Raw genomic sequence first — 15,357 nt, forward strand, 5'->3', positions numbered from 1 at the left:
ATGGGGCTCGGGGGGCGGCGCGGCCGGTCGCTGCCTCCACCGCCTCCCGGTGCCGCGGCGCAGAGAGCCCCGGAGCGGCCGCGCGGCGCCGGCTCCGCAGCCCGGCTCTGAGCCGCCCGCCCGGCCCGGCCCGCCCCGCCGCGCCCCGCCGCCCTCAATGAGGTTCTTCCGACTCACCTTCAAGTGCTTCGTGGATTGCTTCTGAACCCCCCCCCTTTCCCCTTTCCCTGTACCCCCCCTTTTTTCCCTACGGCAAACGGAGCCGTCCCCGACCCACCCGCGCTCCCCGGCCCCCCGCGACATGCCCCCGGTCCCCGCCGATAAGGCCGCCCCGCAGCCACCCGCTGCTGCCCCGCAACGAGACGATGCCGCCGCCGCTGCTGCTGTTGCTCCCGCGGGCTCCGGTAAGCGGGAAACGACGGGGGAGAGATGAGGTTGGGAATAGCGGTGGGGAAGGGGGGGGTGGGTGGGTAGGAAGGGAAGAGGGGGGGTCCACGGCCACGCGCGACCGCGCCGCCGCGGGGTGAGTCACCGCTCTGCATTGTGACGTCACGCGGCCTGACATCTGACGTCACGCTTCGCCGTGCGGTGGGGAACGGAGGAGGAGCGGGGGATTCCCCCCCCCCCCCCGCTCCTCCTCCGTTCCCCACCGCACGGCCATGGGGTGACAGCACTGTATGGGGTGCCCCCCCCTCCCATCCCCATCTCAATAGAGACCCGTAGGGAAGCGGAGGGTACGGACCCCCCCACGGCGGGTGAGGAACGGGCAATAACGGCGCCGTTAGTGGGACCCCCCGGTCCCCCGAAAGCAACTGCAGCTCCGGAACGGGAGACGTGGGCCCGTCAGATGGATTTCATCATGTCCTGCGTGGGTTTCGCTGTGGGGCTGGGCAACGTCTGGCGCTTCCCTTACCTGTGCTACAAGAACGGCGGAGGTGAGCCCCATAGACACGAAGGGGGGGTCCCACAGAGTCATGTGGGGCACCACATGTTGCGTTAGAGCACCCCATAGCGTGTGTGTGTGGGGTCACCCCATGGTGGGGCCAGCTCGCCGTGCACCTCCCCGTGGCAAGGGCACATCCACGGGGCTCATGGGCCACCCCACAGGTGTCTGCTGCAACCCACAAGGATGGGGGGTCCATGGGGAGCCCCCCATCACCTGCCTGCCCTGACCTACATCGGCGAGGGGAGGGCTCAGAGGCTCCTTCCCCATTCGCTGTGCCCGGGGCGGGTGGCACAGGGAGGGAAGGGGGGGTCCGGGGGGGTCCGGGGGGAGCGGCGGCAGCTGAGCCGGCCCCGTTCCCTCTCCCCCCGGTCCCAGGCGTCTTCCTCATCCCGTACCTCATCATTGTCTTCGTGGGCGGCATTCCCGTCTTCTTCCTGGAGGTGGCCTTGGGGCAGTTCATGAAGCAGGGGGGCATCGCCGCTTGGAACATCGCCCCCCTCTTCAAGGGTAACACTGTGCCCTGCCTGCACCCCACACCCTGCCCGTGCCCTGCCTGCACCCTGCCCGTGGCCCCATGCGCCTGCAGCACCGAGGACACCGTCTGCCTGCACCCTGCCCACACCCTGCCTGCTCCTGTGTACCTTGTCCGCGTCCCGTTGCTCCCTTGCACCCTGGCCAAGGGCGGCAGCTGCCTGTCCCCGTGTCCCGTGCCATCCTGCCTGTCCCTGCCTGCCGCTGTGGCTCCCTGCCTGGTGCTGTCAGCATCCCCAGGGCATCCCTGGGGCTGACAGATCGTGGTGCTGTGTGGCTATCCCCATCCTGTCCCACCTGAGGCTGCCAGATTCCCGTGTCCCATCCCTGACAGCTCCCTCTGTCCCATCCCTACCAGCTCCTCCTTTCCCATCCCTACCAGCTCCCTCCTGTCCCCTCCCCACCAGCTCCCCCTCTCCCATCCCGATCAGCTCCCTCTGTCCCATCCTCACCAGCTCCTCCCTATCCTACCTTCAGCTGCCCCGTGTTGTCACCATGTCCTGCCCCATCCCTGCCTGCACCCCTCATCCCACCCCAGGCTCTGCTGTGGGTGCCCACGGGCTCTGACCTCCCTGTGCCACAGGTCTGGGTCTGGCTTCTATGGTGATCGTCTTCTTCTGCAACTCCTACTACATCATGATCCTGGTGTGGGGACTCTACTACCTGGTGCACTCACTGACGGACACGCTGCCCTGGGCCACGTGCGGCCACCCCTGGAACACGGAGCAGTGCACTGAGCTCTTCCACTTCGAGCTCTGCTACAACGCCAGCATCAATGCCACCGCCGAGCTCTTCAACGTCAGCTGCGCAGACATGGGCAACAAGCGCTCGCCCGTCATCGAGTTTTGGGAGTGAGTGTGGGCACCACGAGGGCTGTCCTGGGGCTGATGCCATCACCCCAGTGCTCAGCACGGCCCCGCTCTGCAGGAACAAAGTGCTGCGGCTCTCAGGGGCCCTCAGCGAGCCGGGGGAGATGAACTGGCAGATGATCCTCTGCTTGATCGCTACCTGGGTCATCGTCTACTTCTGCATCTGGAAGGGCGTCAAGTCAACCGGGAAGGTGATGCTGGTGGTGGGGAGAATGCATTGGAGACACCAGCACACCGACACTGCTGGCTCCTGTGCCACAGCCCATGGGGTGCAAGACCCCCTGTCCCACATCTGTCTGCTGGGGATGTTCTGGAGTTCCGGTCCCTTTGTGGCACACGATGGAGAGCCCCCAGCCTAGGTGAGGGTCTCACCAGCACCCTCTCCTCTGCAGATCGTCTACTTCACAGCACTCTTCCCCTACGTGGTCCTCATCCTGCTGCTGGTCCATGGGGTGACACTGCCTGGGGCACTGGGTGGCATCATCTACTATCTGAAACCTGACTGGTCCAAGCTGGCCGAGGCACAGGTGAGGGCAGTGGAGAGGGCAGGAGGAGAAGGGGACCCCCCTAACACTTTCCTTGCTCCCCAACACCCTCCCTTGCATGCAGGTGTGGATTGATGCTGGCACCCAGATCTTCTTCTCCTACGCCATCGGTTTGGGTGCCCTGACCGCGCTGGGCAGCTACAACCGCTTCCACAACAACTGCTACAGGTAGTGCTGCACCAGCTGTCGGTGTCCCCTCCAGTGCGTGTCCCCCCCGGTGTCCCCTGACCCGCTCTGCCCACAGGGATGCCTACATCCTGGCCGTGATCAACAGCTCCACCAGCTTCTTTGCCGGCTTCGTTGTCTTCTCCGTGCTGGGCTTCATGGCATCCGAGCAAGGCGTGGACATCTCCAAGGTGGCTGAGTCCGGTGAGTGCCAGGCAGCGGTGACACCGGTGCCATGTCCCCTGTGTCCCACCCTATGGTGGCACCGCTGACCCCGCTCTCCCACAGGCCCTGGGCTGGCTTTCATCGCCTACCCCAAAGCCGTGACACTGATGCCCTTGTCCCCGCTTTGGGCCACGCTCTTCTTCTTCATGCTCCTCGTGCTGGGGCTGGACAGCCAGGTGCAGGGCGGACAGGGGGGACGGGGATGGGCAGGGGCACGGGGTGGTGTGTCCCCACTGAGCCCTGCTCTCTGCCGCAGTTTGTCGGCGTGGAGGGTTTCATCACGGGCATCCTGGACATGTTCCCCCAGCCGGGGGCTGGCTCGCTGCGCCGTGAGCTCACCGCTGCGCTCTGCTGCATCATCTTCTGCCTCATCGACCTCTCCATGGTCACAGAGGTGGGATGATGGAACCTTGGGCCCTGGCGTGGGGTGGGAGATTCCTGGGGTGCTGCACCCACGGCGGGTGCCCGTTGTCACCAGTGTGCTGTGGGAGCTCAGGGTGTCCATGGCATGCAGGGTGCCCATGGTCAAGGGACACTGGTGCTGTGCCCCTGCCGGTGTCAGGGTGCCTGGCACAGTCCCGGTGACACGCGGTGTCCTGGCAGGGTGGCATGTACGTGTTCCAGCTCTTTGACAACTACTCAGCCAGCGGGATCACGCTGCTGTGGCAAGCGTTCTGGGAGTGCGTGGTCATTGCCTGGGTCTACGGTGAGGCCAGGAGGACATGGGGAGGGCGTCACGCAAGGGGACGTGGGTGCTCTATGGGGCTGACCTCCTTCTCCCCATAGGTGCCGACCGCTTCATGGACGACGTGGCCCGTATGATTGGCTACCGGCCCCTGCCCTTCATGAAGTGGTGCTGGGCTGTGGTGACGCCGCTGGTCTGCGTGGTGAGCGGGGCTGACACATGTGTTCATGCGTGTCCTTGCATGTCCTCGCGTGTCCTCGCTGCCACGGGCACTGAGCTCCCCCAGGCGGCTGCTTTGGGCACGGCAGCCACGGGGTGACACGCGTGTCAGGGTTACGGGGTGACATACGTGTCAGGGTCACAGGGTGACACGCATGGGGGGTCTGTGGCTGCCATCCCCTGGCCTGCAGGACCTCATCGCAGTCTCTGTACCCAGGGCATCTTCGTGTTCCACGTGGTGAACTACAAGCCGCTGACCTACAACAAGACATACGTGTACCCGTGGTGGGGGGACGCCATTGGCTGGGTCCTGGCTCTCTCCTCCATGCTCTGCATCCCCTGCACCCTACTCTACAAGCTCCTGCGCTGCAAAGGCTCCCTGCGTGAGGTGAGGGGGCTCCAGCCCACCCCTCTGCTCTGTCCTTGTTCCCCCCTCCCATCCCCATCCCAGTCCCATCCCAGCACTGTCCATGTTGCCACATCAGTCCCATGCCCAGCCAAATCCCATCCCTGTCCCCATCACTGTCTCACTCCAAACCTCACCTGAATTCCATTCTTGCTTAGGTCACTGTCTCAGTCCCTTCCCCATCCGAATCCAATCTCTATCCCTCTTACTTCCTGATAAATCCTGTCCCTAGCCCATCATTGTCTCAACCCTGTCTCCATCTCATCCCTGTCCTCTTCTCAATCCCATTTCAATCCCTTTGCTCTCCTAGATGCACCCACATCCCCATCCAAGTCTCTTTCCTGTGCTTATCACTCTCCATAAAAATCCCATCCCTGTCCCCATCACTGTCTCACTCCCAACCTCACCCATGTGAGACACCCAAGTGAGACATCGCTTTCTTAATCCCATCACCATCTCAGTCCCATCCCTGTCTCAATCCCTTCCTCATCCTGGTCTCACTTCCATCCCCATCCAAATCCCCACCCCATGCATCAGGGATATGGGACGCACCATGTCGGGTCGGGGCTGTCCCCATGCACTGACACAAGGTCCCCGCAGCGCTGGCAGCTCCTGACCACTCCAATCTGGGGCCACCACCACCTGGAGTACCTGACACCCGAGGCAGAAGCCAAACTGCTGACCCCAGAGCCCCCCAAGGAGAAGGCGACGCTCTTCGAGACTGTGATCTGAGCACTGGGAGGGTCGCGCTGCTCCCGCCTGCCATAGCAATAATGCCAGCACTGCCTCCCACCGCTCTGCCCCGTGCCCCCCGCACCACCCTGGCCCCCCGGCCTCGCTGCAGGGAAGGGTTAATGGGGGCCAGGGAGCCGGGGTGGCTGCGGGGAGCAGGAGGGGTCCCCGGGCTGGGGGGGGGGGAAGCAGGGCAGCCCCTAGGGGCTGGTGGGGAGGCTGCGGGTTTGGGGAGGGGGAGCAAGGGACAGCCCAACTCCGGCCCCACCCGGCCCCCCTCACGGCCCCCCCCTCACTAACCGCTTCCTGTAGCGTTTGTCTGGTGTAACCCCGACCGCCCCGACATCTGGCAATAAACTGGGAGACCCTGGCAGCACCGGCACTGCGAGGCGGGAGGGATGGGGGTGTGGGACAGGGGCTTGGGGGCTCAGGGACGTGGTTCCACTCTTGGGGTGACTCAGAGGGGACAGGCAGCAGGGGCCATGGGGTTTCCATCCTCTTCCATTGCAGGATGTACCAAACCCGGGTTTCCCTATGGGACTGAGGAGCCCCATGTAGGTAGGGTTGGCCTTGCTTTCAAGTCCCAAGGGACGGATTTCAGCTACTGGGGGCTTTTAGGGTCCTAGATGTCCCCAGACCATAGTGGGGATTGCAGGGGTCAGTCAGGATCCAGCCATACTCCACTGGGAGCTGCTTGTGTTGACTTCGGGGTTCTGGTCTCCCTGTGCTGTGCTGCAGGAACGGTTCTGGGATGAGGAGGGATGAGGAGAGATGAGGCAGCCCTTGAGCCCCACTATGTAGCTGGGAGAAGCCAGAGGCTCAAGCTGCCTGCACCCAGTCCCAATGGGGTGCCAACCACGGGGTGCACGTGCCCTGTATCGCATCCCACAGCTCCAGCCCATGCCATGGGGACCTGCACGGTGGCATGAGGAAGCCCCTGGCACGCCGTGCTGGGGTGGCTGCCAACTGTCCCTGTGCCCTGGCTGTGTGTCAGCATCCTGATGTGCCCGGTGCTGGCACCTATCGCCGTCCAGCAGCACCGTGGGCGCTGCCCGTGGAAGGACAAGGAGGGAGAGGTGCCAGCATCTGCCTGGGCCAACCTGGAGCACAGCACTGGGGCAGCATGGCTATGCCAGGGGGGTATGTCCTGCCCCTTCGGGGTCATTGGGGTGCCAAAGGGGCTTGTCTCGGGGCGAGCCGGCAGTTCCTGCCCCACCGGCAACACTCACCGTAATTAGCAGGGGCAGGGCGGAAGCACCGGCGCTAATTGGGGATGACTCGTTAGTGCTGGAGCGCCGCATGCCCGGGGCACGGCTGGACTTTCCGGCACGGCTGGTCTGCGGGACCGGTTGACATCCCATCCCGGTGCACCGGGTCCTGGCTGGGTCCCCGTCATCACCTCCCCTTCATGTCACAGCACGTTCCGTCCCACCACCCTCTGTAAAAGACTGGTGGTGGTGGTGAGAGCAGGTGGAGGCAGGCAAAGAAGAAGCAGAGACAGGGATAAGGGGCAGTTGGGGCACCATTTGCTTCCCCCACGGATTCCCTGGAGCCCCCCGCCGGGCACCATGAACCGGATCACGGTGTACGAGCACGCCAACTTCGAGGGGCTGAGCCGGGAGTTCACCTGCGACGTGCCCGACCTGCACGAGCTGGATTTCGGGGACTGCATCTCCTCTCTGAAGGTGGTGGGGCAGCCCTGGATCGCCTACACAGACCCCAAGTACGAGGGGCAGCCGCATGCCTTCGAGGAGGGTGAGTACCCCTCCATAGAGCGATCCAACAGCTTCTCAGCGCTGCGCCTTGTGCACCACGACCTGGGGGACCCCCAGATCACCCTCTATGAACACCCCAACTTCCAAGGTGCCTGCAAGGTGGTGACGGAGGAGACCAACTTGGCGTACGGGTACTTCAATGACCGGGTGGCATCTCACGTGGTGCAGCGAGGGGTCTGGCTGCTGTACCAGCACCCCGGCCGTGGCGGCTGGCACTGCCTGGCATGGCCCGGTGAGCGCCTCCCTGACTACAAACTGGAGCTGAACTTCCAGTCTCGGCTGTCCCACCTGCGCCCGCTGCGGCCGGGGCGGCCCCAGGTCTCGGCGCGTCTCCTCTGGAAGGAGAAGCGGGTAGAGGATGAGCGGGAGGTGCTAGTGGATGAGGTGGAGGGGGTGAACGAGACGGAGTCGGAGCAAGTGCTGGCGGCCAGCAGCAGCCGGGAGTACGGCACCACGCTCTGGCAGAGCTTTCACTTCAGCAACGCCACCAGCCTTAAAGCCGGGCTGTCCTTCACACTCGCCGTGGAAGCCTCCAACATCTTCACGGTGCAGAAAGGACACAGCGAATCCAGCACCCGCCGGGAGCGGGTGGAAGTGCAGCTCCCGGCCAAGATCCCCCCGCGTACGGCGCTCAGCATCCAGGTCTTGAGGAAAGAGGTGACTCTGTCGGTGCCGGTCCTGCTCACCATCACCCAGAATGAAACCGTGCGTACGGAGATGGGCGAGTACCGCAGCGTCTCCGGTACCAACATCAGTGCCCGCTATAGCTTGAAGCCTCTGTCGGCGGCAGGCAAGGAGCAGGCAGCCGCTGAGGGGACAGAGCTGGTGCCGGACACCGGGATGGAGCTGTAGCTGTGTGGGATCCCCGGAGACACCGGCGCTGCCTGTCTATGGAGGAGCCAGGACTCGCCTTTTCTGGCCGTATCCGATGGCTCCAGCCGCAAGGAGCTGTCGGTGCCTCTTCCCTTTACGTGCTGCTTTTAGCCAATAAACCCGTTTTCCTACCCCCCCGGATCTGCGGCTGCTGGGGTGGGCTTGCGGGAATGGGAGACACAAGGCTGGGAGAGCTGGGGGACACCGGGCTGAGGGACACTGGGGAGAGACGGATGAGCTGGGGACAGAGGGCTAGGGGGACTTCGTGCTGGGGAAGTTGGGGGTACACTGGGGTGGGAAGGACACCGGGCTGCGAAAGCCAGGGAATTCCAGTCTGTGGGAGCCGGGAGTCACTGGGAAGAGCTGGGGACAGCGGGCTGGGAGGGGACACCAGACTGGGGAGACACCAGGCTTGGGGGGGGCAAGGGATGCTGGGCTGGGAGAGCCGGGGGGCACTGTGCTGAGGGAAGCGGACATTGGAGCGGGGAGACAGCGGGGCAGGGGGTGGGCAGGGGCTGGGGCAGCTGCTGGGACACGGGTTTGGGCCCCGCCCCGATGCTAGGCCCCGCCCCCGGCCCCGCCCCCCACGTGGCTGCCCCCGGTGCCTGTCTCTTTAAATGATGCCACCGCCCACACGCTTGGCCCCGCCCCCTGCGCGCCTATTGGTGGAGCCGGTTCCGAGCTCCCCCCGGCCTATTTCCCAAGTCAAACTCCTCTCGCTGTCGATTGGCTCAAGCTGTGACAGCGACACGCCCTCCCCACCCCGATTGGCTGGGCGTAGCCACGCCTCCGGGAGCGGGCGGTGGCGGTGGCGGCAGCATGGCGGCAGCGGCGGGGATGATGGCGCCGGAGGAGGCGGAAGAAGCGCTCGGGCTGTTCACCGGTATCGGCCTCAGCGAGGCCAAAGCGAGAGAGACGCTGCGGAACGGGGCGCTCAGCGCTCTGCTGCGCCGCGCAGTGCTGCAGGTGCGCCCGCCGCGGACCACAACTAAGTCACTCGGTCCCCGGGTCCCGTATTCCCCGGGTCCCTCGGTTCCCTGATCCCTTGGTTCCCCGATCCCCCGGTTCCCCGATCCCCCGGTTCCCGGGTCACTCAGTCCCCCTGTTCCCAGACCTCCCGGTTCCCGGTACAGCGCCATTACCGCAGGGACCCTGCCTCTTCCCCGGGATCCCCCCCCCCTCCCCGGCTTCACCGAGCAGCCTCAGCCCTTGGCATTCCCACCTCCCGCCAGCCTCGGGGCCGCCGTTTCACCGGTGCTGATCCCCGGGCCCGCCCTGACGCTTCCTCCGGACGGTCCTGGCAGGCTCAGAGCGCACTGGGCCCGGCCCTGGACAAAGCCACAGGGACGCTGCTGTACAACGCGGCCGCTCGGCTCCGGGACCCGAAGCACCTCGGTTTCCTCGTCGGCTACATCGCCCGCAGGGAGATCCTCACCGACCTGCAGCTCAGCGGTACCCTGCAGCGCCGGGACCCCCACCCCGGTACCGGCGGGGATGTCCCCGTTCATCACCCCCTCTCTGTCCCCAGCTGCCCTGGAGTACGTGCGGAACCACCCCCTGGAGCCCCTGGATGCGGCGGACTTCGAGCAAGCCTGTGGCGTGGGGGTCTGCATCACCCCTGAGCAGATCGAGGAGGCGGTGAGAGGGGCTGGATGGGCACCGTGAGGGACACTGCGTCGTGCTCCTGCTTGCCCTGCTCACCCCAGCGTCCTTGTCCTGCTCCCCAGGTAGAGGCAGTGATCAGCGAGCACCGAGCGGAGTTGCTGGCCGAGCGCTACCACTTCAACATGGGGCTGCTGATGGGTGAGTGTGGGGCGCTGGGGCAGACTCTGCTATCGCTGCTGCCTCCTTTCTGTACCCTGAGAGCCAACCCTTTGCCATGGGCTGCACCAGCCCCAGCTGTTGTGCCACATCCACTGCAGGCAGGGCTGAGGGTGGCGGTTGTGCCCTGCACCAGGGGCAGCCCTGGGGCAAGCGCTGCCTCCGGCCACTCTCTGTGGCTATGTCCTTTGCCCATGGGGTGCCCTGTCTGCAGGGGAGGCGCGGAGCCGGCTGCGTTGGGCCGATGGGAAGACCATCAAGAACGAGGTGGACCTGCAGGTGGGTGTGAGGGCAATGGGTCAGGGGTGCTTGGGATGGTGTCCCATGTTGGTGCCATGCTCAGTGTGGGACGTCCTGGGCTGTCCCATGGGAGGGACCAGTGCTGGACACATCCTGCAGGGTTGGGTGAGGGTCACCTCCAGGACTTGGGGCACCAGGAGCCTTCTCTACTTCTGTTTGTGTCTCTTTTCTCCAGGTGCTGCATTTGCTGGGTCCAAAGACAGAAGCTGACCTGGAAAAGAAACCAAAGGTGAGGAGGAGGAGAAGGGAGAAGCTGGGCATTGGGATGGTGTTTTCCAGCTGAGTGACAAGGCAGAAGCCCAATAGCTGCTCTGTGCTCAGCTGCCACCATGAGGAGCACTGGGGGCAGTAGCCTGGGCCAGGAGGGGAAGGTGCATACTGGGGATGAGCACTCAGGATGCTCTGCTGGTCCCTGCAGGCTGCAAAGGTCCGGCCAGCCCCGGTGGAGAAGCAGAAGGCAGCTGTGGTGGAGAACGGTAAGAGACTCTCCTTCCATGGGCAGCTTCCCCAGCCCTTCGGGACCTGTCTCCTCTCCCTGCTCAGCCCTGTCTCTCCTTGCAGGTGAGGTGGGCACAGAGACACGGTCCCTGCTGGAGCAGCTGCGAGGAGAAGCTCTCAAATTCCACAAGCCAGGTGAGTGCGAGGAGCAACCACCATGTGTGTGGGACCAGCTTGGCCCCGTGCCCTTCCTCACCACTGCTGGGCTTGGCTCAGTTTGGGTGCTGCAGCCCTGAACATCTTCTGCCTGCAGGAGAGAACTACAAGACGGAGGGTTATGTGGTGACCCCCAACACCATGGCTCTGCTGAAGCAGCACTTGGCAATCACGGGTGGGCAGGTAAGGCTGTGTCCCCCAGGCCAGCAGTTCCCCGTGGTGGTGGCACTGATGTGCCATGCTCTGGTTGGGTGGTGGGTTGGCTGGGGGACACTCAGCTCAGTGTGGACACGGCCAGCACCCATGTGGCATGGGGAGCTCTCTGGAATCATGGAGGAATCATGCCAGTGCTCCCAGAGGTGTCCCTTTCCTTCCTGCAGGTGCGGACACGGTTCCCTCCTGAGCCCAACGGGATCCTGCACATCGGCCATGCCAAAGCCATCAACTTCAACTTTGGCTATGCCAAGGTAAGAAGCTCCTCAGCTCCTGCCTGCCCTGGCTGCTTGGCCTGTCCCTGTGGTCTCTCAGGGAGTGGCTGCTCACTGTCCCTGTCCCCAGGCCAACGGTGGCGTGTGCTTCCTGCGCTATGATGACACCAACCCCGAGAAGGAGGAGGAGAAGTACTTCACTGCCATCCGGGACATGGTCGAGTGGCTGGGTACAGCTTGGGATGGGGCGGGCAGGGTCAGGCCAGGCGCTGCTGGGGACATCCCTGCATGCAAGTCCTGCTGCTGTGTCCTGGGGGTGCCTCCAACTGTTGTGTTTCCCCCATCCCCACAGGCTACCAGCCCTATGCAGTGACCCATGCATCAGATTACTTTGACCAGCTCTACACTTGGGCCCTGGAGCTCATCCGCAGGCGAGTGTCCGGGGACAGTATGGATGTACCAGCATGGTGCAGATGTCCTGTGCCATGGCCAGGGTTCCCCCTCACCCAAGGGATGGGTCATTCGTTTCTGGTGATGGTGGTTTCCCTCCATAGGGGCCAGGCATACGTCTGCCATCAGAAGATTGAGGAGATCAAGGGCCACAACCCACCACCCTCTCCATGGCGGGACCGGCCAGTGGAGGAGTCACTCCTGCTCTTTGAGGTACTCCTGGCTGGGCACGGGTGATGTGTGCCAGTGGGGTCTGGGTCCATGGCTCAGCTGACAGCTTCCCCCTGCCCCACAGGACATGCGGAAGGGCAAGTTTGGGGAGGGGGAGGCCACGTTGCGGATGAAGCTGGTGATGGAAGATGGGAAGATGGACCCCGTTGCGTACCGCGTCAAGTTTACTCCACACCACCGCACTGGGGACAAGTGGTAGGGAGGGTCTGCGGTGTCCTGGCATGTGTGGGTCTGCATCTCCTGGGAATGGGGAGGTGATGCAGACTGACTGTGGGGTCTGACTGTGTCTGCCTTTGCAGGTGCATCTACCCCACATACGACTACACACACTGCCTCTGCGACTCCATCGAGCACATCACGCACTCCCTCTGCACCAAGGAGTTCCAGGCCAGGTGAGTACGGCCTGGCCCATGGCTGGGATGGACCTGATGGGGCAACTAGCCACATCCCGGTGGCTGCCGAAGTGTGTTGGATGACAGTGCATCCATGGATGGGTGTGAGGCTGTGTCTCCTTTGCAGGCGCTCCTCCTACTTCTGGCTGTGCAATGCACTGGATGTCTACTGCCCCGTGCAGTGGGAGTATGGGCGCCTGAACCTGCTCTACACTGTTGTATCCAAGAGGAAGATCATCCGGCTGGTGGAGACGGGTGCTGTGAGGTAGGAGTGGGGTCAGCAGGCACTGCGGGTCTCACCTAGGGCAGTGCCTGGCTGTCACACAGGCCAATGCCTGGCTGTCACCCTGGTGTCTCTTCAGGGACTGGGATGACCCGCGGCTCTTCACGCTGACAGCCCTGCGCCGGCGAGGCTTCCCCCCCGAGGCCATCAACAACTTCTGTGCACGGGTAGGTTCTGGGGATAGGGTGGGATGGGGCAGGTGGATGTGTCCCCTGCACAGTGTGGTGACAGTACGCTGTCCTGCAGGTTGGTGTGACAGTGGCCCAGGCAACGATGGAGCCGCATCTCCTGGAGGCATGTGCACGGGAGGTGCTGAACGAGCAGGCCCCCCGTGCCATGGCTGTCCTGGAGCCCCTCAAGGTCACTATCACGAACTTCCCTGCCCCTAAGGTGAGACTGCTGCAGGATAGGGTGGGAGTGGGGTTCACCAGGGTCAGCATTAACCCCCTCCTTTTCCCCAGGCACTCGAGGTCCTTGTGCCCAACTTCCCAGCCGATGAGAGCCGGGGTTTTCACAAAGTGCCCTTCCAACCCACTGTCTACATTGAGGAGACAGACTTCAGGGAGGTGAGCCGGGCACACCGGGCCATGCAGCCCTGCCCTTGCATGGGGAATGGATTGTGAGTCCTGAACATGCCCCCAGCTCTGATGGGCACAGGGGAAATGCCCCCTGCCATCAGCTCAGCGGGGACATGTCTGGTGTGCTTGTGTGCTGGGGAACGTCCTGCAGTAGCATGACAATTCAAACAGCACGGGGATGGCAGGAGCTGGGGAGGAAATACAATCATGGAGACAGAGACGTGCTGGAGGGGGGACCTGCTGCCTGTGCTGGGATACCTCATGCAGCTATGAACTCTCCCACAGGAGATGGACAAGGGCTACAAGCGCCTGGCCCCCGGGCAGCCTGTGGGGCTGCGCCACACTGGCTATGTCATTGCTGTCCAGAACGTCATCAAGGTGAGTGGCTCTGGCACCAGTGACATGAGGATGGGCTGTGGGATGTCAGGACATGGCCATGCCCCAAAGGGAAGGGACGTGATGGTTGTCTTGGGCTGGGTGCTGAGGGCACAGTGTGGGTGCAGGCTGCCTCTGTGCCCCACCCAGTGGGGAGCTGGTGGTTCAGCCCTGTAACTGCCCTGTGTGATGAGGCTGCAGCCTGGTGGCTCAGTTCATCTCTATTCCCCCAGGATGCCAGCGGGCGCGTGATGGAGCTGGAGGTGACTTGCACCAAGTCAGACATGGCAGAGAAGCCCAAAGCCTTCATCCATTGGGTGTCGGAGCCGCTGGTGTGTGAAGTGCGGCTCTATGAGCGCCTGTGAGTACCCGGTGACACAGAGAGGTGCAGGCACAAGCTCTGTGGGGAAAACGCTGCTTTGGGGTGCCAGGAGCTGCTGCCCCACAGCTGCCATGGGGCATCATGTCCTCTCGCCCCATGGCTTTGTGATGACTCTGTCTCATGGCAGGTTTTTACACAAAAACCCCGAGGACCCATCAGAGGTGCCCGGTGGCTTCTTGAGTGACCTCAACCCTGTGAGTAGCAGCAGGAGCTGAGGTCCTCCTGCACCCACACCTGAGGCACCCCCTTCTCTGTGCCCCCAAATCCCTTCCTGCTGTGTCCCTGGGAGCAGAGGGGCTGTGAAGGAGGCAGAGGAGCCCACTGAGCTTCTTCCTCTTGCCAGGACTCCCTGCGTGTGGTCCCCAACGCCCTGGTTGACAGCTCCGTCCTCTCCGCCCGTCCCTTTGACAAGTTCCAGTTTGAACGCCTGGGTTACTTCTCCGTGGATCCCGATAGCAAGGAGGGGAAGGTGAGCACGGGGAAAGGGGCCATGGGTCTCCTCATCCACCGTGTGCTCAGAGCTGACCCTCTGCCTCTCCCCAGATGGTGTTCAACCGGACGGTGACACTGAAGGAGGACCCTGGCAAGGCTTGAGGGACCCGCCGCTGCTGCCTCACTGTGATGCTGTTTCCCGGGGGGGTCCCTGCGCACCCCCAGTGCCACCGTGCCTTGGTGCAACCCCCCCGGGGCGCCCCACAGCGTGGCCTCAATAAACCGAGCATCCCAGCCCTGCCCTGCGCTGTCATTGCAGTGGGGTGGCGGGGGTCTCCAAGGGGGGGGTCGGGGTCTGTCGGGAGCTGGGGAACCGCCGGGGGCTGCAGCTCGGCCCGGGCTGGGGTTGGGTGGGCTGGAGGCGGGTCCCGCGGTCCCAGGCAGTGCGCGGGCAGCAGGACGGTGCGCACGTTGTGTACAAACACCGGCCCAGCGCCGGCCCCGCTTAAGGTGGATTCGCTGGGGGTGCCCCTGCCCGGCCCCGGGGTAGGGGTCACGGGGATGCCCCCGCGGCACCGGTGTGTGCCCCCTGCTCTAACCCCGTAACCGGGACTCCGGTCCTGCCGCGGGTGTGGGGGGCTCAGCCAGGCCCCACGGGCCACCTTAAGCGGCAGCGGGGTCCGCGCAGGCCGCGCCGAGCACATGGGCACGTTAAAGCAGCCCCGACTCGGCCTCATGATGCCGGGGGACCCTTCGCTCGTCGGTGCCGCCCGCGGGCAGGGGCAGAGCGCGGCCACCGCCGGCCGCGGAAGCCCCAGCGCCCTCCCCGCGGAGCCGCTGCGCGGGGTCTCGCCCCGCTTTGGGGCGATGCTGGACCGCGCCTCGGCTGTTGCAGGGTGGGGGAGTGGCGGCCGATCTGGTCCTCCTCCCCGGCGGCTTCATGGGACCCTGGGGTGGGTGGTGTCCCACGTCCCACGCCCCCCCCCGGTCACCGGGAGCTACCCGCTCCCTTGTCAGGGCCATCGCACCCTGCGCTTCCCACCGAACCGGCGCGCGGCCC

The 15,357-nt window shown here is 64.4% G+C and overlaps 3 protein-coding genes across 4 annotated transcripts; all 3 read left to right on the top strand.

The window, feature by feature from the left end:
• Positions 1-67: 67 nt before the first annotated feature.
• SLC6A8 (solute carrier family 6 member 8) lies at positions 68-5,696 on the top strand. Its single transcript, XM_062631706.1, has 14 exons — positions 68-404; positions 714-935; positions 1,322-1,453; positions 2,061-2,328; positions 2,405-2,537; positions 2,739-2,873; positions 2,956-3,059; positions 3,136-3,260; positions 3,345-3,457; positions 3,538-3,675; positions 3,885-3,987; positions 4,068-4,168; positions 4,403-4,573; positions 5,192-5,696. The coding sequence occupies exons 1-14, from the start codon at positions 302-304 to the stop codon at positions 5,321-5,323; spliced, it is 1,980 nt and encodes a 659-aa protein (XP_062487690.1). The 5' UTR covers positions 68-301; the 3' UTR covers positions 5,324-5,696.
• Positions 5,697-6,374: 678 nt separating this feature from the next.
• On the top strand, positions 6,375-8,102 carry LOC134170368 (epidermal differentiation-specific protein-like). 2 transcript variants are annotated; one of them, XM_062631710.1, is made up of 2 exons: positions 6,375-7,078; positions 7,187-8,102. In XM_062631710.1, exons 1-2 carry the CDS (start codon positions 6,892-6,894, stop codon positions 7,948-7,950), a joined length of 951 nt encoding a protein of 316 aa, XP_062487694.1. In that variant the 5' UTR covers positions 6,375-6,891; the 3' UTR covers positions 7,951-8,102. The 2 variants fall into 2 exon arrangements, with proteins under 2 accessions (XP_062487694.1, XP_062487693.1); XM_062631709.1 differs by having other exon boundaries at positions 6,375-8,102.
• Positions 8,103-8,746: 644 nt separating this feature from the next.
• On the top strand, positions 8,747-14,591 carry QARS1 (glutaminyl-tRNA synthetase 1). Its single transcript, XM_062631711.1, has 24 exons — positions 8,747-8,937; positions 9,276-9,423; positions 9,500-9,609; positions 9,699-9,774; positions 10,007-10,071; positions 10,268-10,321; positions 10,511-10,568; positions 10,654-10,725; positions 10,844-10,929; positions 11,127-11,213; positions 11,305-11,404; positions 11,527-11,605; positions 11,729-11,837; positions 11,920-12,050; positions 12,155-12,247; positions 12,375-12,512; positions 12,610-12,697; positions 12,777-12,920; positions 12,992-13,096; positions 13,394-13,486; positions 13,717-13,844; positions 13,993-14,059; positions 14,209-14,334; positions 14,409-14,591. The coding sequence occupies exons 1-24, from the start codon at positions 8,791-8,793 to the stop codon at positions 14,457-14,459; spliced, it is 2,355 nt and encodes a 784-aa protein (XP_062487695.1). The 5' UTR covers positions 8,747-8,790; the 3' UTR covers positions 14,460-14,591.
• The last annotated feature ends 766 nt before the right edge of the window (positions 14,592-15,357 follow it).

This window comes from Pezoporus occidentalis, unplaced genomic scaffold, assembly GCF_034315485.1.
Source record: "Pezoporus occidentalis ecotype Australia unplaced genomic scaffold, CSIRO_AGI_Poc_V1 ctg371, whole genome shotgun sequence".
Lineage (NCBI taxonomy): Eukaryota > Metazoa > Chordata > Aves > Psittaciformes > Psittacidae > Pezoporus > Pezoporus occidentalis.